Source organism: Cnephaeus nilssonii (assembly GCF_951640355.1).
Source record: "Cnephaeus nilssonii genome assembly, chromosome: 15".
NCBI lineage: Eukaryota > Metazoa > Chordata > Mammalia > Chiroptera > Vespertilionidae > Cnephaeus > Cnephaeus nilssonii.
In genome coordinates this window covers 49,843,420-49,867,376 of record NC_137086.1, presented here as the reverse complement: position 1 = coordinate 49,867,376, position 23,957 = coordinate 49,843,420, and the positions used below count along the sequence as shown (strand labels likewise).

The window sequence follows — 23,957 nt, the reverse complement described above, 5'->3', positions numbered from 1 at the left end:
CAAAATTGATAAAGAAGTCTAAGGGTCAATAAATGTAGACCTTAGATAGCAAACTCGAGATTTTTATTTTATTCTGTGAAAACAGGAGGTAATGAAAGTTTTGTTGCAAAGGGAGCTGAATGGTTGTGAATTAATGGCCAGGTGTGGGGTGGTATGAACTGATAAGAGTAAAGAATTGTAACTGAAAGATCAGTCAAGTGATACCACGGCTGGCCTACTGAGGGTCTGAACTAAGGCAGGAATGTAGTTTGAGAAGAGTGAGGTGATTACATGTTTTTTAGTCTTCTACTTAGGATTTTACAGTTGGATATACCCTAAAAATTACTTTCTTAGCCTGAACTCTATTCTTTTCAAGCTCAGAATTTATGGTTTATCTCAAAAGACAGCTTTGTCCCTTGCTATACAATTAAACTCGGGTTTCTCTCCTGAGCTGTCATCTCCACACCTCTTATTATTGGAACACAAGACCAGCACATGCTATTTCTTTCCAAAAATGACATCAGTATGGATTCACCCGTGCATTACAGTACTTCGGCCATTGCCCATGAGCTAGAAGTCAAGAACTGAACAGCAAAAAGACATGAGGTATAATCAATTTCATCCTCCATGAAGAAGTTATTACACAAATAATGAGGCAGAACCTCTCCAATTTTAATAATAATGGAGTGGATATCATTGGGATTACTGAATCAAATTAATAAATCAGCTACTGATAAGAATATAATAACAAGATACTAAATGCAAGGGTATATTTTGCATCCAAATGCCCTTTAAACATATTATTTCAGCAGAGTAGTCAAATTTTAACTCCTTTAAATAAGACATAAGAGTACATAGGCATCATTAGAGGTATAGAGCTGACATTATTCCTCCTTGAAGTGGAAAATGCAAGGGCAGTAATGATAATGCATATGATCAAGTGCAATGAGCTTAGGTGAGAGGCCACAAAAAAAGTCTCAAGTCAGCTACCTCTTTATTAAGGAAGAGCCTCTGCAGATGGAGACATGGGCCACACCTCAGCTTCAAGTGTTCCATTTCCAATTCACACCGTCTTTTCCCTGGTCATTAATTACTCTGCTCCTCCCTTTGCCCTCACAAATGGGCACAAAACTGCTCAACAGGCTGGGGGAAAAATGATCACTAGTAGCATTCTAGACATTTCATTATTCAAATCAGCATAAAGTGATTACACAAAATCCCTAGGAAATTGAAGTGGCCTTCTTCTCACTTTTAAAACTATACTTTGACTAATAGAAGGTCTATTTAACATCTCACAAGACCTCCTCAAAGATCTCTCTTCCTTGACCACAGTTACATATAATGCGGAGCATTATAACTGGCAACAAGACTAGATTCATTATTCAGTTTAAACTAATGAGAATATTTGTTCAAGTGATGTTATTAATGGATTGCATAATACCCATCCGATAAAGTACTAAGACAATGTTGAAAGCAAGCAAATTAAGTCATCATAGGCCTTAAAAGCAATGTCTGAGGCTGCCATGATAGTATGATTTGTAGAAAATTAAGGCTTAAATAAGAGCTCACACTGCTTTTTCCTACTGTTATCTGCATGTCTCTGTATAATAAATTTGTGAAGCTGACAGAGACTAAATTTACAAATTTGACCTTCTAATGAATACAATGACATTTAAAAGTCTCAAAGGTCACCCTCATAACAGTAAAATCATTCCACTGAAGTCAAAAACAATTTTAAAACATTTGGAGAAAGGACCAAGTAATGTCATTAGTACATATTGGCCAGAGGCAAAGGGTAGGGGGGATGAGGTAGAGATGTTCCGTATTTTATTATCAACTGCAGCCTTTTCTTATCAGAAGCATTCAGAAATCATTAAAAAATTGTCACCTACAAGGTGATGTTTTGACACTGCCATATAGCTTACATAGTTTTAATAACAAATATTATGTGGAATCATTAACACATCTTTGCTCACATGGCTGTGTGTGTCTCCAGAAAAAAAAAATCTAAAGTATAATAATAGCTTACATTTCTATGGCAGAATAAGTTATAAATGCATTACCTCTTTAGATTTTAAACCTTTCTGTTAAGTTTATAAGAAAAGTATTATTTCCCCATTTTGCAAATAAATAAAGACAATAAGAGTATGGTCTAAAATCACCTGGTATTTGGACTCAAAATTCAGGGAACTTTTCATTGGGCTTTGCTTTGCCTTATTTTGACTTTGTGTGGTAGGAGGACAGAAATGTCACCTCCCTCTAAAGAGAGTAACAATGCAATGGCAGAAACAGCAATGACCCAGATGAAGAAAAGTCTCCTGACAGAATTCTACCTGGTCTCTTGATATTTTAAAAGCATTGCTCAGAGCAAAGGAGAATAAAACATACATACTTTTTAATTAACCTGTCAAAATCATGCAGTAAGGTTGTTGAGCCTGATTCTTTGAATATAAGGATAAAAATGAGCTGAAGTTAATACTAGATCATGGGCTAGCATTAAAACATATTACATGTATACTTGTACACCCACACATATGTCTAAATATATTTTTCTTAAGGGGGTATTAACGAATTATTTACCTTATCTTCAGAATATTTAAATACATTGCAAAACAGCACAGACCAAAAAAAAAAAAAAAATGAGTCAGCCAACCCCCAGGGATTTGATATAATGACTGACTTAGGATAATTAAAACAATAATAATTACAAAAATGAATCTGTTCTCCTTGACCAAAAAAAGACCTATCTGCTAAGAATTAGGTTCAGATCATTTTGACTTACACATGTACATTTTCTAATATCTGTACCCAGCTTTTATGTTGTATTTTAATTTTCTAGCAAAGCTTTCATGAGCTAATATACACTGTTACGCTTATGGGTTTAATGAGAAAAATCAACTCCATGTCCCTGGGCCTCACCTTGTGAAGTCTGTCATTTCCATCATGATCATGCACATCTGCTTGGCCAGCACAATGATGTCATTGCCGCTGTCATCCCATTTGGCCACTTCGGCATCCAGCTTGCTTTTCTCTTGGTGGAATATCTCCACCTGCTCAGCTATTTTTGCCTTCTCCTCCTGCGGTAGTTGCGCCATGATGGCCTGTGTGGGTTACAGAAGAGTGTGACTCATTGTGACAAAGAAGTTCAGACTGTAGGTTGTCTCTGCCTCCAGTTAATGGCAAAGCCTATAGGCTGTCCTTCCATTCTGGAAAGTACGTTTCCTACATCTCAGGGAAAGCAAAAGCACAGACATCTGATGAGGTCCCCAAATTCCCCGCCCCCACTCCCACATGCGAAAAATACGAAGATTGAAAGGTACATGCACAGTCACAGTTAACAGGGCTTCTCTGCCGCTTTGACGACATATGTTTGTTCAAAAGAATCTATTCTGGACAATTTTTATATTTGGTCTTGGGAAACTTTTACCAGTTAAAAGAACACACCTCTTTCAACACTGAAATCTGTTCTGAGAAGCAAAAAAAGAAAAGAGGCCTTCTGTCGCTAAGGAATTTTAAACACTATCCAAGCATCCAAGTGGGGTGGGGTGGGACAGGGAGACATTTTATGAGTGTTAATAAAGGAATCTGTGGTTAGATGCCGAACAAAAATCCCCTCTCGGGGGCATTTTGTGGATGGCACACCTATTCCCAGTCCTCTATGGAAATCCTGGTATGACCAAGGCTCCTAGTAGAGCCTATGAGTGTGTAGACAGAGGCATTGGAATGGGGGAAAATGTGTAATTAGGAAGCAAAGGTTGATTTTCAATAGTTGCTTGGTAAGGGAATGTAGAAAAGGAGTAACTACAGTCAATTCTAATTTTTCATAGATTCTTTACTTGAAAATTTACCTACTCCTCTAAAATTTATTTACAACCCCAAATCAATACTTGTGCTTTCACAGTCATTCATGGACATGTCCAGAGATGCAAATAAAAATGAGGCACCTGACCTACATGTTCCTAGAGAGGTTGAACAAGGGATTCTCTATCTTCTTTTTTCAACAGTTATACTATAAACTAGAGGCCCGATGCACAAAATTCCTGTAAGAGTCAGCCTTCCTTCCCCCGGCTGCCAGCACTGGCTTCCCTCTGGCAGCTGGGACCCTCCCTCCAGCCACTGGCAGGCACCCAGGACCAGGGCTTCCCTTGCAGCCCCGGCTTTGTCTGGAAGGACGGAAGGATGTCTGGTCTAATTAGCATATTATGCTTTTATTATTAAAGATAAGTGTCCCTCCTGAGGTATATTTGGTGCCACATTTACCACATCTTTGTCCTTTTTTGCTGGTGATTTTTCTATATAAGTTGGCCGCCAAGCATAGTGTGGAGTGCTGCCTAGTGTCCCTAAGCACAAGAAAACTGTAATGTGACCTGGCTGGTGTGGCTGTTGGTTGGAGTATTGTCCTGTACACCAAAGGGTGGCAGGTTCAATTCCTGGTCAGGGTATATGCCCAGATTGCAGGTTCAACCTTTGGTTGGGGTGCGTGCAGAAAGCAATTGATGGATGTTCTTCTCTCTCTCCCTTCCTCCCTCTAAAATAATGTTTTTTTTAAAACAAAATTTTACGATGTGCCTTATTGAGAAAACATATGTATTAGATGAGCTTCATGAGTTATAGTGCTCTTGGCCATGTCAGTTCAATGTAAGTGAATCAAAATGATAAAATAAGATAGCCAAATGGAAACACTCATTAAACAAGCTTATATATGATTGACTGAAGAAAGTGTTGAGACTAGCAGCTCTTAGGAACCTAACCTTGTATTTTCCCTAGCAATAATAATTAAGTATCGCTAATTAAGTGTTCATGGTACCACAGAACATAAGTACCACGAATGAAGAGAATCAACTGTATTTGTTAAGCAGTATTTATGTAGCAGGCCCTCAGGGAACTGACATCACCTCATTGCATCCTCACAGAACCATACACAACCTCCCTCACTGAAGGGGCGTATGAATAATATCAGCCTAGGATTCCTCCAGTCCTGAGATACACATGTTCTCCAGAAGAGAGACCAAGAAAGCATGATCTGAGGAACCTACAACTTTTGCAAAAGACAAGTAAAACAACAGAAACAGCTGCTTCCTAAATTGTAAACCTCCTCCCAACATGAGTGAACTGTTTGAAGGAGAGGTAGCTGATGTCTAATAGAAATATCAGTGGATGTAAGCTCAGAAAAACTGGTCTCAACCAGGCTCTGCACTGGCTTGAGTTAGCACCTCACTGCTACTGGCTTATATCTGTAACATCTTCAGATATAATATATGAATAGTAAACAATTGCCTCAAAATGGCATGGTGGACAGCAAATGAAATAAATGTGTTGAGTTTTTTTCTGACAAAAATGAAATTAAGCATGTGTGGGGTTATGTTAACATTATTTTATCATCATTTCTATATTAGTTTTCCCTTCCAGCTATCCCTATAACTTATTATTTAGTTGCCATCAAAGGGAAGGAATGGGCTCAGAGACTATATCACTATCTATAGATACAGGACAGACACGAAATCCTGATATAAATACTGAGTATTATGCTGAAAAACTTAGCGATGTAAAAAAAAGCCAAAAAAACAAAAAACAAAACACACAACTTAATCTATTTCATCATTCTATAAAATTAATACTATTATTACCCCTATTTTATTAATGATGATGCCAAGACCTAGAGAAATCAAATTCCAAGTATTGTACAACCAATAAGCTGTAGGAATAGGATTCAAACCCAAGCCAGCTAACGCCATACTTAGCCACTGTGTACAACTGAATCACCATGCATGATCAGACAGGTTAGACCCTGCACAGCAGTCTCACTCAATAGGACAAATGCCACTGAAATCGTAGTACTGTCCACCAGGCTGAGTATCTTACAGATGAGGGAGGGTTCATCTGCCCAGAGTAAGGGGTGTCTTTGTCTGATTTGCATAAAGGTGTCATTGGATTAGCAGTTGCGTGGATGATACATCTCACTAATAGACAGCCATGTTTACTAATGTCCAAGTTTGCATGTGATTTTATATAAATAAAACGTCTGAGTGTGTACATAATGTATGTGCGTAGGTGTGAATGTGTGTGCATACTAATTCTGCGAATCGTTTCACTTGAGTTTCAATTGTGCAATGTAGCTTTTGAATATTAACTGCCTCGCTCTTCTCTCTAATTCTTATTAATCCCCTACTTCTGACTTCTCTCCAAGCTTCCTTAGGGTAGAGGCCTCAACATTTTATACAGAATAGAAGCTCAATCAATATCTTTTGATTGACTGCCTAAACATTTTCCCACTCATTGCATCAACATAGTTCAAGAGAAGTTACCAGAGCACACAAACATTTTCTATGGGCACAATCCTGAAGAAAAACTGGCCTCTTCAGAGCAGATTTGCAAAGGAAATGTTATTTTGACTCTAGGGGTGTTCAACTCACATAATACACTAAATGTTGTGTGAGTTGGGTACAAGTATCATTATATAAGCTTCTGCATATATAGTCATCGATGAGCCCAAGTCTTTTTTCCTAAATATTTTTAAACTGTTCTTGCTTTTAAAAATTCGTAATTGACCTTTTCTGAAACTAGAATTTACAAAAAGGTTATCTATAAACAGTAGATCACAAACTACAAAATTTGCAAGTTAATCAAATTAAAATTCAATATATCAGTTTTAATTAGGTCTTATCAGTGTAACTCAGCAGTTTGAAATGTTAACACATTAAGGCCGCTCTGGTCAAAAAAAAAAAAAATAGGCTGGTTACACTGAAATCAAATTGAATACAAAATTTAAAAAAAATGCAATTATTCATTCCCTCAAACTAAGGGAATATGAGAAAAAGTATTTGCAAGGCCGAGAGGAAAGGGAGTGAATCCGCTTTTCTGTTTGTGTGATGTGATCACTTGGGGCGGGCTGGGTGTTTCTGCTTCTGATCACAGGAGCCAAACACAGGTCTCCAGAGTGCTGGGCTGACTGACCTGAGAGCCCCAATCTGTGGCATCAGAAACTTGAATCCACAAAGTTCCCAACCCCCCTCATCCCAGGGTCCCAACTTTTCTTCTGAACAGCCCAACCATTTTTGTGTGTGATTAATGTTATAAACTCTACTTTTAAAATAAAAGTACAAATCACTTATCCAAGGCAATAACCACTCAGCCCAGAATCTTTTCTTCAATCTAAATCTCAAGAAGATTCTCAGGTACTTCAATTCCCCATCTCAAAGGGGAAAATGACTTTTGAAGTCTATGGGCCTCCAAACTGACAAGTGTTAGTTTCTTAAATGCAGAGCAAGAGTCTTCAAGTAGACAAATGTTTTTAAGTAATGAGTAGAAGGGCTAAAACTCCATGCAGCCATTTCTACTCACTTGGACAGTAAGCAGGATAACTATAAGTGGGTCCTCTGACTTTTACCAGTCTCAGGCTATGAAGTGATTTGAAATATTGAAGCAATTGTCCTATTAACTCAAATAAACATGGTCATGACTGCTTAAATTATCCAGCTTTCAGGGTAAACTATTTGGCTAACCTTCTAAAGAATGACTCATGTTACAAGCATCATCACCATCATCTTCATCAACTTCCCATTCTCTGACAAGTCTTGTCATACATTTTATCACGCAGTTCTCCTAATGACATTACAAGGTAAGATGCTTTATATTAGAAGTAAAGGGATAAGGCATGAAGAAGTTAAGAAATTAGTCCTCAAGTCACATAGAATGGTCAAGACCAAATTTAAAATCAGGTGTGCATTAACTCCAAATAATACTAGTATATTCTATCACCAAGGCTAAGTGCCCAAGACTTGTTGCTGACCAATTTTAGTTATAACAACCTGTGGAAAAAAGAGTTAACAAGATGTCATGTCAGGGCCTGATCACATCTATATTTGATCCGAGCAGGGTATGATCATTCTCATTCTTTCACTCTCCCTTGCTCACTCCCTTTCATAATATGGTGTAGAGAAGCATCAGACATATAAAGGAAATAAACACTCTAACTTCAGAATTTGAGAGCAATGTTGGAGTGGGTACTAAAAGCTTTTTTTTCCACCTTGACCTCTTTTTAGATTAATTTAACATTTCAGAGAAGAATGTCTGAATGAGAACACAAAATAAGGCCATTACCAGGAGAGGACTGGCTGCTAAAAAGAGCAACTGCCTCTGTCAAAAACAACTTCTGCCTCCTTCACAATTTTAACCAAGTTAACACACTTCTTTGGTCAAAAGTTCAACCATCTGTCATCTCAGCAATTCAATGTGCCCTCTTATTTCCAACTTACAGCCTTAATTCTATGTCTCTGATTTGTCATCATCTAATTACAGGCTAACGTAGGCTGACTCAATAACTAATGCTGTCTGCTGCAAGTTAATCACACAGCACATGATGGATCTCAAAGACAAATCAGCAAGTGCTGGATTAGAGCAACACTTTGTTCTTACTATCCTGGACCATGTTCAGAATTCATGATGAAAAATAGTTCAAAAAAGTCTATTATCTTTTCAGCCGTTGGGTGAAGAAATAACTGATGATGCAGTTAGGTGCCATCTGACTTTTATTTCTACCCATAACTGGCTTGATGTCTAATGTAAGTAAGATGCATGAAATGAAAGTGCAATGGGACTTTGTTCTTCCTTGTAAAAAAGTGGGAGCGATCATGCTATTTTGACAGATGGTGATTAGAAGAGTTGTACAATATGCCTTGGTCTTTGAGAAAACAAGTCAATGGTTACCAGGCTGTACCAATTCTGAGTTGCAATCAATCAAATTGACTTTGAATTGATTAAAGTTTGGATGAATTACTCAAACTTACCCTCTGTCATTGATGTAAAAATGCTGGTTTTACTTAATTTTGAAGATGAATGACTTGGTTGATAAATCAGTTTAATGTTATGCCAACTAGGCTCAAAAGACTCTCAGCTAATGATCTTCCCAAGTGTCAACATTTGGGGTGGGATTAAATAGAGTCCACAAGAAATTTTCAAAGTAGGGGGCTTCATATTTTGTGTGCTTTTCTATTGTCATCAGCCTGTGATCAGAAAAGGTCTCTCTTCCAAAGGATAACATTCTTCAGAGTCATCCTTTATTAAGCACTTAATAAAGTATGTCAGGTATTTTCCTCATTATTTTACAAACATTAAGTAATTAAAACCCTAAAAGAATTCTAACAAGTAAGTTTATTATTCGCATTGTACAGATGATAGGATTGAAGTTCAGAGAAATTAAGCAACATGTAACAAAGCATGGTCCTCTCTCTAACCTTTATAATTCAAAACCAAGTCTGTCTGAAATCAAAGCCAAGGCATCGTTAATGTTCTGGATTTTACCCTCACATTTCCCCTATCAATGTCCATCTATAGCTTCTGTGTTATTTAATTGTTGGGTGAGCCTATCAGGACATAAAGTGCAAAAGATAACCTGTGTTTTATGTACAAAGACATTATGACTCATCATAAGGCCTAATATTCTTTGACTCCTCTTTATTTTAACCTCCAGTTATTTATTACTCTTCTTCTCAATTCTTAAACCAGTATCAGCTTTCAGGGGTTTCCTAATCCCTATCCTAAATCATCACCTCTTTCTCAACCTAATGCTTCCTATTGATGATATTTTCTTAAGTTAAACCTGATATATAAAACCAGAATATCTAATTCTTAGCTATATTACAACTTGACTAGGGGCCCAGTGCCCAAATTCGTGCACCTTGAAAGGAACTGTGGGCCACAAGGCTGTGGTGGGCACAGGGGCGGGTCTCGGCTGGCCCCTCCCACCATGGCCCCTGGTCCCCTGTCTGCCCGCAGCCCCACTCCTGCCACCTGTCCCGTGCACTGACAGTGCTGCCACCCCATTTGCACCCACTGAGGGGGCAGAGCGATTAGTGCCAGTGCCAGCAGTGGGTGCAAGCAGGGCTGGCACCATCAGCAGATGCAAGTGGCTTCTGCTGCCCCAATCACCCCTCTGGAGCAGGGGGAGGTGGAGAAGCCCTCAGGAGCAATCGTGGCTCACACCCGCTGATGGTGCCAGGCAATTGGGACCGGTGCCAGGCGCTGGCAGTGGGTTTGAGCAGCAGCTCTGGTGCTGGCAGCGGGTGCGAGCAGGGCCATCGCCGGCAGTGGCTGTGAGAGGTGGCTGCTGGCTCCAATTGCCCCTCAGGAGCAGGGGGAGGTGGAGAAGCCCTGAGGAGCAATCGGGGCCAGCAGCTGCCGCTTATACCCACTGACGGTGCCAAGCAATCAGGGCTGGTACCAGGCATCAGCAGCGGGTGCAAGCGGTGGCTCCTGTGCCAGCAGTGAGTATGAGCGCTAGGCAGGAGCACCACATGCAAGAGCAAAGAATTTTCAGTAACCACCAGAGGCTCAGCCCGATAACAGCAACCAGCGACCCGTCTTGGTCTGGCGCCCCCGTTCACCTGCTCCACCATCCCACTGTGGCCAATGCTCGCCATGTTCCACACTCTGCTGCCTGCTGCTGACGGTTGCCATGTTCTGTATGCGGCCCCTGGTGGTCAGCGCACGTCATAGTGACTGGTTGTTCGGTTGTTCCATCGTTCAGTCTATTTGCATATTATGGTTTAATATACGTATATAGATTGTTTTTACACTATGAAATTGAGGTTTTAAAGGGAGGAGAATCTCACCCTCCCTTGCAATCCCCAGGTGTTTCATCTCCTGCCACTGGCCTTGACTACTTGCATCTACTCCCAAGGAGATACAGCTAATCAGATTGGTCAGATTCCAGAATCCTCTTTGGAATACTTGTGTTGGTGGACAGTGTTATAAAGTGCTCAGGAATGTCTAAATGTCAGCCAGAGCCATCATCTTTCTTTGCTTCCTGCTCCATGCCTCAAACTAGCATATTTCTAGTATGTCTCAATAATTTATTTTTTTCTATCACATACAGACAAATCTAGGGCTGCTGCCCTGGCCAGAGGTAGGTAAGGGAGGAAGGGAGGAAACTAGCAGGGGAGGAAGCTCTCTCTATTCTTATGGTCTTGAATCAATTTTAAAAGATGTGGTCTTGTTTATTAGAGACCCTAGGCCTAGGGTCGGCAAACTGTGGCTCGTGAGCCACATGTGACTCTTTGGCCCCTTGAGTGTGGCTCTTCCACAAAATACCACAGCCTGGGTGAGTCTATTTTGAAGAAGTGGCTTTAGAAGAAGTTTAAAAAATTTGGCTCTCAAAAGAAATGTCAATCATTGTACTGTTGATATTTGGCTCTGTTGACTAATGAGTTTGCCGACCACTGGACTAGGCCAGAGTATGAAGGAATGACAGCCCATTCAGTAACAAACAGTGCTCTAATTCTCCATTTGTCATCACCTCTTGTGTAGTTAACAAGCTTGGAGACTTCAAGCAAAGCCATGGTGTCTATGCCAAAGCAAGATCTGGACATCCTGTGTCCCTGGCTGTTGGACCATCTAATCTAAGCATAACCTCCATCCCCAACAAAGCCCACTATACACATAAGTGTTTGATTTCTTATAGCTGCTATTTTTTCAATTGATGGAGAGATAACCGAGTCAAAAGAAATCAGAAGCTGTGGTGGTGATGTCCACTGTGTAAAATGTGAGTCACTAATAAACATGCCCAGATGTAAACACAAATTTTGGAGCCTCAAACCCGGGGCTCCAAGTCCCTGAAAATCAGAAATTCCCTCAAACTAACATGGTGAACACAGCCCCTGTGCAACCAACCAAAGTCCTGGGTGTCCACTCACCCGCGCACTTTGCCCTGCGATGAGCTGGTCGTCCTCGGTCTGAACACTTGTCCTACTGCGCACGTCATAGTCCTCCTGCTCAAAGTCAGAATCGTCCTCTAGTTCTTCTGGAGTCTAAAGATACAGAGGAAAGAGAAAATTCATTATATTTTTAATTGAACCTTCACCCCCATCCATACACTTAATCACTGCAAAAGCTAAGTAGCCCCCAAAGAGAGTTTGTAGGGGATTATATGTAGGGGGTTATGTGGGCAGGTAATGACTAGAATAACATCAGAAAAACCAAGCTGTCCTAGTTTATCTCTTTTTTAAAAAAAATACATTTTGTTCATTACTTCCTTCTGTAGGTGTAGCAAGTCTAATTCTTTATATGACATGCTTTTTAAGAAAAATATATTTGTGTATTTCCACCCATACAAATATATTCTAAGAGAGAAAAATCATCATCAACAGCAACAGTTACACCTATGCTGTTTCTGTAATGCCCATTTTGCTCTATTTCAGCTCTCTTTTAGTCTCAATAAGCTCAAAAAGGTTTGACCACTTCCTGGTCAATGCTGGACCTGATGAAATATCTGATGTGGTCACTAAGCCATTTATTATACAAGTTACAACTATAGACTCTGGAGTCAAAAATGCCTAAATATGAACCCCTCCAGGACCATGGGAAAATGCTCCCTTAGCTTTAGTTTCCAAGTCTGTGAATAGGTATTGATAAGAGTAGCTACCTATATGATTGTTGTGCAGATTAAGTAATGTACTCTGTGTAGAGTGTCTGGTAAATAAGCATTTTAAAAAGGTGTGCCATCATTATTACTTGGGATTTTGAAACAAATTCATTCAAACATTTTTTATAGTGAAGCCACCAACTACTACATACCCACTAAGGACTAACTTTTTCATTCATAGCATCCATTTAGCTCAGTACAGCACAATAAAATAATTTTGGAGACTTAAGCAGAACCATGGTGTCTGTGCCAATGGAAGATCTAGGAATTCTGTGCCCCCTGGGTGTTGAGCCATCTAATTGTAATACCGAATCCCAACGAAGTCTATTATATGTGTATGTATTTGCCTTGATGTGGCTGCAATGGTTCAAGTGATAGAGCATTCTCATGTCCACTTGGAGTTGAGAAAACTAAGACTCTGGGAAGTTAAACAATGTGCCCAAATGTTTCTGAACTAGCTAATAACAGAACTAGTATTTAGACCCAAACACCCAAATGTGTTTGAATCCAGGTTGTTTTGTTGTAGTCACAACCCCATCACCACCTACATTACAAACCAGGCAACAACTGAAGGTATGGAATGGCTTTAAAGTGAGTGGAATTAGCCCCAACTGGTTTGGCTCAGTGGATAGAGCACCAGCCTACAGATGGAAGGGTCCCAGGTTCAATTCAGGTCAAGGGCACACACCTGAATTGTGGGCTCCATCCCCTGTGTGGGGTGTGCAGGAGGCAGCCAATCAATGATTCTCTCTCATTACTGATGTTTCTCTTTCTTTCTCTCTCACCCTTCCTCTCTGAAATCAATAAAAATATATTTTAAAAAAGAATAATAAAGTGAGTGGAGTTAGATGAAATCCTGTCAAATAGGTACAGTCAGTGTTGAAGAAAAGATACACATTAATCCATAAACGCAGAAATAAAAAAAACAACCTCCCATCTTTAATGACAATAATAATGAGTAACATGCATTAGCGGCTTTCTGTGTGCCTATCACAGTTTTCTCTAAGTGCTTTACATACACAAACTCAGTTTTCTTAACAGTCCTACCATGTAGACATGATTTTCTTCATTTTACAGATAACAAAACTGAGGTGTGAGAGGCTACACCTGTTGTAAAGGCTTCTAAGTCCAGCACTTTGAAGCATGTTGTCTAAATTATCACGCTCTGTTCATTCTAAGAGGATGAACTCAGGAGGCTGCCAGGATGGTGCATGTGGAGCAAACAATGCAGTAGTGCTTGCTACATTCCTATCTCAAGTCTCATTAGCCTTGAGGGTGATGTCACCCACAAACTGCCTCTTGAAACACAGCAGCACCTCCTCCCAGGGCTCTGTCTTTCAAAGGGAAGGGACAGTCGCAAGCAGTCCCGATGATGCAGTGGCTCATTCCCCATCAGAAAGGGCACATTTTCATTCTGCAGGTTTCTTTGGCTACTTCAGTGTAATTAATCAGGCATGGTTATTGATGAAGCCTTGAGATTGGTCGGACAGGCATAAAATAGGGTCCTTCATGCCAACATCACATCATGCCTAGTCATTTTCCAAGCTTTGGCACACCCTCTTGTTTCCCTTCTCTCACCATCAGCCTTATTAATATTTACTCGGTCATCTACAGATGTTCAATATTCTTTCAGAAAAACATTAAAGAAAGAGGGAAGAAAGGAGTTTTGTTTCTATACTTTATTAACTAAAGCAGGATTGGGGTGGGCAAAACCTGATTCAAATAACGGTGTATTTTCACTTTGGACAGAGATTATAACCTCTGGCCATTCTCAGCCTTCTGGAATGTCCTGCAGAACAATTACAGCAAGTGGGTAAATTCTGCTCACAGATGAGGTGACAAGACTGCACACACTTCTCTTCATTCGTTTTTGAAAATGAGAGAGCCAAGTAAAATGGAAAACCTCACTCAACAGATAAACAGGAGAATGTGACAGTGTCTATAGAACGATGGCATTGTATTCAAGAGACTATGGCTCAGGAACCAAAATAAAGTTTAAAAATGAAGAAATGACCTGGATGTGGACCCAGGAAAACTAAATGTGTTTGTCCTAATTCTACCTCTCCTAAGTTGTCTTTGGAAAGTCATTTAAAGCATTTCTGCCTCTCTATCTCCTCGCTCTTAAAGTGGATCTAATAATTGCTACTTGTCCTACCTGCCTCAGAGGATTCTAAAATCAAATATATTCTAGAATCATACATCCTATCTAATAAAAGAGTAATATGCAAATTAACCATCACTCTTCTACACCCACCAGCTATGCCCACCAGCCAATCAGGAGCGAATATGCAATTTAACCCAACCAAGATGGCTGCGGCCACAGAGAGAGCAGGAGGCTTGGGTTTCCCCAGCAATGGAGGAAGCCAAGCTTCCTGCACAACCTGGCCAGCCCAGGCCTCTGCTCAAGGCTACAAAGTTTCAATTATAGAAGATAAATAAATCCTAACAAAAATGGCTGCGGCCATGGAGCAAGCAGGAGGCTTGGCTCTGCTCAAGGCTACAAAGTTTCAATTATAGAAGATAAATAAATCCTAGATACCAGGGCCTCCGCTTGGGTCGCTAGGGGGCGTGGCCGCCCTGCAAACCACCACAGGCGCTTTGCCCAGGCCACCTCACACCCCAAGGGAACCCCCACCGTGATCTGGGACACCCTTTAGGGCAAACCACCTGGCCACCACCCATGCTCCAGGCCTCTATCCTATCTAATAAAAGAATAATATGCAAATTGACTGTCACTCCAACAGACAAGATGGCTGCCCCCATGTGGTCAAAGATGACTGCCCCCATGTGGACATAAGATGGCCACCACAAGATGGCCAGCAGAGGAGGGTGGTTGGGAGGGACCAGGCCTGCAGGGGAGGGCAGTTGTGGGTGATCAAGCCTGCATGGAAGGGCAGTTAGGGGTGACCAGGCCTGCAGGGGAGGGCAGTTAGGGGCAAACAGGCTGACAGGGGAGCAGTTAGACATCAATCAGGCTGGCAGGGGAGTGGTTAGAGGGTGATCAGGCTGGCAGGCAGAAGTGGTTAGGGGCAATCAGGAAGGCAGGCAGGTGAGCAGTTGGGAGCCAGTAGTCCTGGATTGTGAGAGGGATGTCCAACTGCCTGTTTAGGTCCGATCCTACCGGGATTGGGCCTAAACTGGCAGTCGGACATCCCTCAAGGGGTCCCAGATTGGAGAGGGTGCAGGCTGGGCTGAGAAACACACACACTCCCATGCATGAATTTCATGCACCGGGCCTCTAGTATTTATATAAATGCTCTGTAAATTATAAAAGTGAACTATCATAATAAGTGATAATTATTATATTTAATAAAATAAACACCTGACAACAACAGCAATAACAGCAATTGTTTTTTAGCACCCATTATGGTACAGGCATTCCACTAAAGGACTTAGTCCTTACAACAACCCAATAAAATAAATTAATCCTCATTTTATAGATGTATAAGCAGGCTCAAATTTGAGTAAACTTTCTAAGGTGTCACACCTAGCATGTTGAGGGTTCCAGAGCCCATGCTTTTAACCATCACACATACCACTGGGCAAATGGATGAAACTAAAATCTCTTCTTGTGCCTTAACCATGCAGCAAACCCATGCAAGCCACCCATATAAATAGTCCCTGCATTTGCAGTTTGCTAATTTTGTCTCATAAGTTGTTTCTATAGGCTCTTCGGCCCTTTATTTTCCAGCTATGAAAAATACTCTAATCGCTGCAATTTTGATAATATTGTTGACTTCTTTACCAAGTTGTATTTATATTAATTAATTGTATAAAGATAAATTTCATCACAGCAGGATAAGGCAAGAAAATATTTCTGTGGAACCTACTAAGGGCCAGATCTATGCAAGTGCTTTATAGTTGGGGTAATACTTGTCCCCACACACAGATAAGGAAACTGAGGGTTAGAGAATGAAATTAGCATAACAATATTTTAGCAACAGGTTCCCAAACTTTATTGCTTCAAGCACTCTCATTGCCTCAATAATTTTTCATGGCAACTTTAGGCTAAATAAATAAATAACACCAAAATAACCCACAAACCTAATAGTACTGTTGATTAAGCAATAAAAAGTGAATATAGTGAATCAGACCTAACAACTTAGTGCCTGGTACATATCGTATGACTTCTCAGACCTTGGAATACAATTGAACATCTATTGAACTTGCTTTCTATCCCCAACTACCAGAAACCCAGTATCACAATTATATGATGTCATCCAAAGAAATGAACAAATCTGATGTTTAAACTGCGAACTACCTTCAGCTAACATTTCACACATTATCTGAGAGATTTCCATGTGTTTCCCTGGACATGTAAATGCCTTGCAATGATCCAGGGTACATCATGCCTAGTTTGGGAGATATAAAGTTAAGCTATCGTCCTGTATCTGAACCCTGGCCCAGGCCCTGTTGTTTCACACATAACCAAATTAATGGGTTCCACTCAAAAGTTTAGCATGTAATTTTCATTATAGATTCTTTTCATGGTCATTCTTATGAGAAACACCTACTGTTTGCTAATACAGATATCCTGACACCAGGATATCATCATCACCTTCTACCCTACTCATTTATTTTAATTTTCAATATTAAATTTCTAACTCTTTTTGCCTTAAATATACATGTGCTCCTCACTATTTGTAGATTATTTACTTGTGAATTTTTCCACTCAAAAGTTTCTTTGCATGCCCAAGTCAGTACTTTTGCAGTTATTCACAGACATCCACAATATGGCACAAAACTGTGGTCAGCCAACGTGCATATATCTGGCTGAGGTCACACAGCACAATGCTCTGTCTTCTTGTTCAGCTCTCAATGCTGGAAACAGGCGTCCTTTCTTCAGTCTACTTAGTGCCAAATTTTTTGCTCAAAATAGCTTCTGAGCACAGTGCTAGAATGCTTTTGAGTGTTCCTAAGTGCATAAAAGTTGTGATGCTCCTTGTGGAGAAAAGGCATTTGTTAGATAAGCTTCCTTCAGGCACAAGTCATCGTGCATTTGCTGGGAGTTCAATGTTAATGAATCAACAGCCTATATTAAATAAAGTACCTTTAAACAAACCACAAATAAAATCAGATTGTGTATTTGATCAGTTGATACAAATATGACCAGAGGCTCATAGGAACCTAAGCCTGAATTTCTGGGAAGAACAAGTTTCAGTATTCTCTACTCCAGTGTTCACAGAACCATTACAGAATACACTGCTGCAAATAATACGAATCAAATGCATGCAGGTGTGCCAGACTTTCTTATTCCTTTTTTAAATGACCATGCTGGAGTAATCAGAAAATGCCTATGTAGCTTATAGATCAGCCAGAGCAAACTTCAGCAAGAAGCAAACAAAATAAAAAAAACAGTCTCATGGCCCAGCATGTGTGGCTCAATGGATGAGCATTGACCTATGAACCCGGAGGACATGGTTCAATTCCTGGTCAGGGCATATGACCTGGTTACAGGCTCAATCCCCAGTGTGGGGCATGCAGGAGGCAGCCAACCAATTATTCTCTGTCATCATTGATGTTTCTATCTCTCTCTCCTTCTCTAAAATCAATAAAAATATATATATTTAAAAATTAATAATTGAAAAAACACAACAATCTCATGGAAGAGGAGCAGAGTAGACCTTTTCTAAAAAACATACATTTTTATTGATGTATGTATTGATGATGGTAAGGGTGACCTGCCTTAGCTGGTTTGGCTCAGTGGATAGAGCGTCGGCCTGCGGACTGAAAGGTCCCAGGTTCGATTCCGGTCAAGGGCATGTACCTTGGTTGCGGGCATATCCCCAGTGGGGGGTGTGCAGGAGGCAGCTGATCGATGTTTCTCTCTCATCGATGTTTCTAGTTCTCTATCCCTCTCCCTTCCTCTCTGTAAAAAATCAATAAAATATATTTTAAAAAAAAAGGGTGACCAATGCTGAGGTTGGGATACAGGAAGGCAGGAAGGGCATGTTTTGTTTACTTCAGACTGTTGTCTGAAGCTGGCCTAGAGTGCTATCAACATGAAATATGTATTGATTGCCAAAAGGCAAAGTATGGAGAATTTACCCTTCAAGGCCCTTTCTGCATTTAGTTGTGTGTTTTTTTGTTTTTTTTTTTTTGGGGGGGGGGGGTTTGTTGTTTTTTTTTTGGAGGGGGGCGGTGTGGCGGGCAGAGGAGCATACATTTCTTTTTCAAAGTATAATCAACACTTTGGGAGAGAAGGCAGCATGGCCAGTTTTTCTGGGAAGGGACCAGCTCTACTTGTCTTACTGTCTTTCTTCCTGACTTAGTGCAATGAAATCATTTTTAGTAGACTTAATCATTACACTCAAAAGCAACCCAAGAAATTAAGTGCAAAATGAAGCCATTTGGGTGCTAAATGGAGGAAGCATTTAAAAATAACAATTTGTATATGCTGTACATTTCTCTCTTCTTAAGTTTTACGTGGTGTGAAATCCATCTGATCAAATCACTGGAAATGGCGGGATGGAGGAATGCCACTTCATGCAACAAAGATATGGCATTTTATCGGAAACTGTGTTTTTTTACACATCATCAACATATAAATGAATGATGGCTATAAATGTCCTCTGTCTCTCAGATGAATGCTTGTCACAGGAGTATGAAGGCTAACAAAGCAGAAAATGGCAAAAGAGGGAATATGTCTTGAGGATTATAGTGGCATTTAGTGCCAAATGCTTTGAAAACATAACTCTCATGGTCTATTACTTTATTTTACATGTTAGTATGTAATGAGAAAAAAAATGATCTAATTTGTTACAGTGTTGAAAGGCTGACTCTCCTTCCTTTCCTTCTCCTCTAACTCTCCTATATTTTCTCCCTGTCACCTTCCTATCTGCCTGGGTACCTGTCCCCCAGACCCCCAAAATACACCCTACACACATCGTAAGTAGTAAGCACTGTACTAGACAATGCACCACAGTGGAGGGAAAATAAAAGGACATCCATTGCTTCCTAAACTTTCACAGTCTTAATAACGTAAGAAACCTATAAGTAAACAGCATGATATATACTATTACAGGCAAAACAGTTAGCAGTAGTTAAAGGCTAGGGTATTTTTGAGGGAGAAAATTTGGGGAAGGAAGACTTGAGCCAGGTCTTGAAAGACAGTAAGTTGGAATTGCCTTATGATCCAGAGATTCCACTTTTAGGAATTTATCCGAAGAAACCTGAAACACTAATTTGAAGGAATATATGCACACTTATGTTCATTGCAGTATAATTTACAATAACCAAGATTTGGAAGCAGCCCAAGTGTCCATCAGTAGATGAGCAGATAAAAAAGCTGTGGTATAGCTGAAACCGGTTTGGCTCAGTGGATAGAGCGTCGGTCTGTGGACTGAAAGGTCCCAGGTTCGATTCCGGTCAAGGGCATGTACATTGGTTGCGGGCACATCCCCGGTAGGGGGTGTGCAGGAGGCAGCTGGTCGATGTTTCTCTCTCATCGATGTTTCTAGCTCTCTGTCCCTCTCCTTTCCTCTCTGTAAAAAGTCAATAAAATGTATTTTTAAAAAACAAAAACAAACAAACAAACAAAAAAGCTGTGGTACATTTGCACAATAGAATATTAATCAGCCATAAAAAAGAGGGAAATCTTACCCTTTGTGACAGCATGGATGGACCTAGTGAGTATTACGCTAAGAGAAATTAGACTAAGTGAGATTCATATGTGGAATCTAATAAACAACATAAACTGACAAAGTGGAGACAGATTCATAGATACAGAGAACAGACTGACAGCTGTCATGGGGGAGGATTGTGGAAGCTAAGTGAGATGGATGAAAGAATTAAGCAAAGAAAAATAACAAAGACCCATGGACACTGCCAACAGTATGGTGGTTGCCAGAGGGAAGGGGGAGTGGGAAGAAGTAGAAGAGTGTAAAGAAGGGATAAATGGTGATGGAAGAAGACTCAACTTGTGGTGGTAAACAAACAATTCAATATACAGATGATGTATTATAGAATTGTGTATCTGAAATTATATAATGCTATTAACCAATGCCACCCCAATGAAATCAATTAAAAACCAAATAAACAAACAAACAAACAAAAAAAGCCAGTCTACAAACACCTAGAGAGCAAAAACTAAAACAAAACAAAAAAAGAAAAAGAAAGATGGTAAGAGTTGTTATTTGTGCCCCAAGTGAAAAAGTTTGGTAGATGTTTCAGAAGAAGCATGGATGTCAATAAGACAGAGGAGAGACCCTTTGTGGTGATGCTCCCCTCCACCTGCTCAGACCACCCTGGAAGCACCATGCTGTCCTCTGCATACTACAGTGGAAGATGATGGACACATGCCGATTTAATGACTACAAAGAAACCAGAATTTGGGGGACAATTAATGCTATCTGTGAAATCCTGGAAGGACTAGGCAAATGTATTATCTAGAGAGAACAATACATTGCAGATACTTCATGAAACATCTGAATGACCACATCCTAGAAAATGAATTATTTAGTTATTATTGTTTTTCAGTGTTTGAGGGATGTTGGTTTAGATGCTCAGTGGTCATCCCGACAGAGAGATTTTCAGAATGCACACAGCAAGGAGCTTGTGGTTTCATCAAGCAGCCCAGAGACAATTGTAGAGATTGAGAGTGAGGATACAGTCAAGGGCTACTTGTCCAATATGGTGGAGCTACTGAGCACTTCCAGTGTAGCTAGTGTCACATGTTGAAATGGTAAAGTTTTGGATACATTAGGCCGAATAAAATATATTATTAAAATTTATTTCAACTGTGTTTTTTTTTTTTGTTTTTTTAATGTGTCTACTAGAAAATTACAAATGTGGCTTACATTTTTTTTTCTATTGGGCAACATGTTCATCATTTCTGTTTTTGCATATTTGTTTATTTTAAGAAAGAGTTCTGTGGCTAAAAAAAATGTTTTAAAACTACTATGTCAAACTGTTAAGGAAGTAGGGAGAAAAAATAGCTCATCTTACAGTTGAGCATTATACAGCAGTTAAAAGAAATTAGGTAGCTGCTGTTTTTTAATAGAGATAGATGAAGACTCATTGTGGGTTAAATTCAATTGCAAATGATATTTATGAGTTTTAAAATCTATTGTACAGTGTGAGTACCTGACACTAAGAGTTTATAATAATTTTATTTATTAACTAGAGTCCAGGTACATGAAATTTCTTCACTGGTTGGGTGGGGGGGGGGGGTCCCCTCAGCCCAGTCTGCCCCCTCGCACTGTCCGGGAGACCTCAAAGGATGTCCTACTGATAGCCGTTGGGAGTGGGCCTAAGCCACAGTCTAGCCTCCCTCTGCGGGAGGCAACCAGCTGATCAGGGGAAGGCACCACCCTCATCACCCCGCTGCTGCAGCCACTGCTGGCCACCAAGGTGTTTTTACCAACACAGACTCCAGTCCCTTCACCATGAAAAAAATGGCAACTTGCTTTAGGCATTTTCAAGATGTCTCTGTCATAGGATATGACATTTCTTTCTTTCTTTTTTTATCCTCACCTGAGGATATTTTTCCATTGATTTTTAGAGAGCGTAGAATAGAGAGGGAAAGACAGAGAGAAACATCAGTGTGAGAGGGACACTTCGATTGGTTGCTTCCTGCATTGAGTCCTGATCTGGGCCCCGACCAAGGAGGAGCCTGCAACCTGGGTACATGCCCTTGATCAGAATCGAACCCAGACCCTGCAGTCTGCAGGCCGAGGCTCTAGCCACTGAGCCAAACTGGCTAGGGCAGGATATGACATTTCTTAGCCCCTCCAGCTGTGGACCTTTGTTTTTTTCCTCCAGGAGTGAGGTGGAAAAACCCTAGATCACGTTCTTGGATTCTTATTACCCAAGTTACCAAGAACACTGCAAGTGGCGGCGTACAGGGAGCTTAGCCAATGAGCGGTCAGAAAAGGTGTTTCCTCTGCAGCTCACGCGCAGAGGCAGGACTGCTGGCATGCCGCGGCTGGCAGGCCCCATCTCAGCTCTGGGCCTACTCAAGCTGCTGCGGCTGGTGCTGGCAGGCCCCCTGTCTGTCTCCGCTCTGGGCCTGCTCAAGCTGCCACAGAATCTGTGGCTTGCCTCATCTCTCATGCAGTCCCCTCCCGCCCAACTGTGTGCACAGCCTCCTCTTGAGTGCTCGTGATGTTATGGCATCCCGGACAATTTGCATATTACCTCTTTATTTTTATATATATATACATAGATAGATATAGATTATTGTATATTTTCAATATGACCAACTGTAAACCTATTGTTTTCCCACCATGGATGTTTTCTAGCATGGGTTTATATATAATTACCCTTTGGAAGGCTTACACTGACCTGACAACAGCAGATGGAGGATGGGAAGATAGTAGTGTAGGTGATAGGGGGAGGTTCATTGAAAGGTTATATAGCTTTATTGACAATGTCTTGATTACTTGTGACAAGGAGAATGTAGCTGTGTATCACTTTCTTGTAACTATTATCACTATAAGCTAGGTAATCTTCATTTCTCCATCCCATGGCATCAAGATTCTGATGGGGAAAAAATGCTAGCAAAAGGAACATGGAGAATCTCAGGAGCAAAACTAAGTTGGAACTAAATTTAGGAAACAATGAAGGCCAGAAGCAGGCAGGCATCACTCTACAGGACACTCATCACTAACCGAGGCTTGCTGGGGTCCATCAGCTCTTTATAAGTAAGAAGTTACCAATGTCTGAGTAAATGAGGAGCCAAACGGCTTGTCAAGTTATTTGGCTAAGTAATTAAAAATAAATTGGTGAGTTTTCTGGAGTCTACTAGAAGGTCTGATAAGCTCTGAGCCACAGAGGCCTTACATACCCTGATCATCAGCACAGCCTTTCTGATGTCCCGAACGCCATCATACACCAGGCGAGAGGCATCGATGAACTCATTCTCCTCAAATGGTTGAGGGATGTTGGCACTCAGGGCTTCAATAGCAACCTCCACTTGTTCGGCAAAGCGTGGCATCACTGGGTAAACAAAATGGAAAGCAGGGCATTAGACAATTCTTCTCATGATCCCTTGTACTAGCCCTTGGGTGAAGTGGCTGGCTCTGAGCATTCCAACAGTTCAGTGGAGCTGAATGTCCACCTGTCCAGTCTGGGTAAACCCAGCTTAGTGGTCTTTGTGCTACTTACTCCATGAATGGTGATGGTATTCAACGGAACAAGCTTTTGAAACCTGCCCCAGGTTATGTGTTAAAATGTGAAGCATAGATTTAATGTTATCCTAATCTGAGCTAGGTTCTACTTCTGCTAGTTACTAGCTGTGAAACCTTGGCTAACTGTTCTTAACCCTTCTAAACCTGTGTCTAAAAAATATATTAATCATGGCCATTGTGGCTCAGTGGTTGAGCATTGACCTATGAACCAGGAGGTCAGGGTTCAATTCCTGGTTCAAGGCACATGTCCAGGTTTCAGGCTCAACCCCCAGTAGGGGGTATGCAAGAGGCAGCCTATCGATTATTCTCTCTCATCATTGATCTCTCTCTCTCTCTCTTCCTCTCTCTCTCTCTCCCTTCCTCTCTAAAATCAATAAAAATATATTTGATCCTTCCTTAGGATTCAATAGGGTAATGCGTATAAATGTATT

At 40.6% G+C, this 23,957-nt stretch overlaps 1 protein-coding gene across 4 annotated transcripts in view; it reads right to left on the bottom strand.

Annotated features, from left to right (window-relative positions):
- CTNNA2 (catenin alpha 2) overlaps positions 1–23,957 on the bottom strand; it is a gene marked incomplete at both ends in the record, with an annotated part of 1,062,955 nt that overhangs the window by 49,877 nt on the left and 989,121 nt on the right. For all 4 annotated transcript variants that reach the window (XM_079791896.1, XM_079791897.1, XM_079791898.1 and 1 more), the window contains 3 exons: positions 2,899–3,080; positions 11,670–11,783; positions 23,184–23,335. In XM_079791896.1, coding sequence (XP_079648022.1) covers positions 2,899–3,080; positions 11,670–11,783; positions 23,184–23,335 — 448 coding nt within the window. The remainder of the gene's footprint in view (positions 1–2,898; positions 3,081–11,669; positions 11,784–23,183; positions 23,336–23,957) is intronic.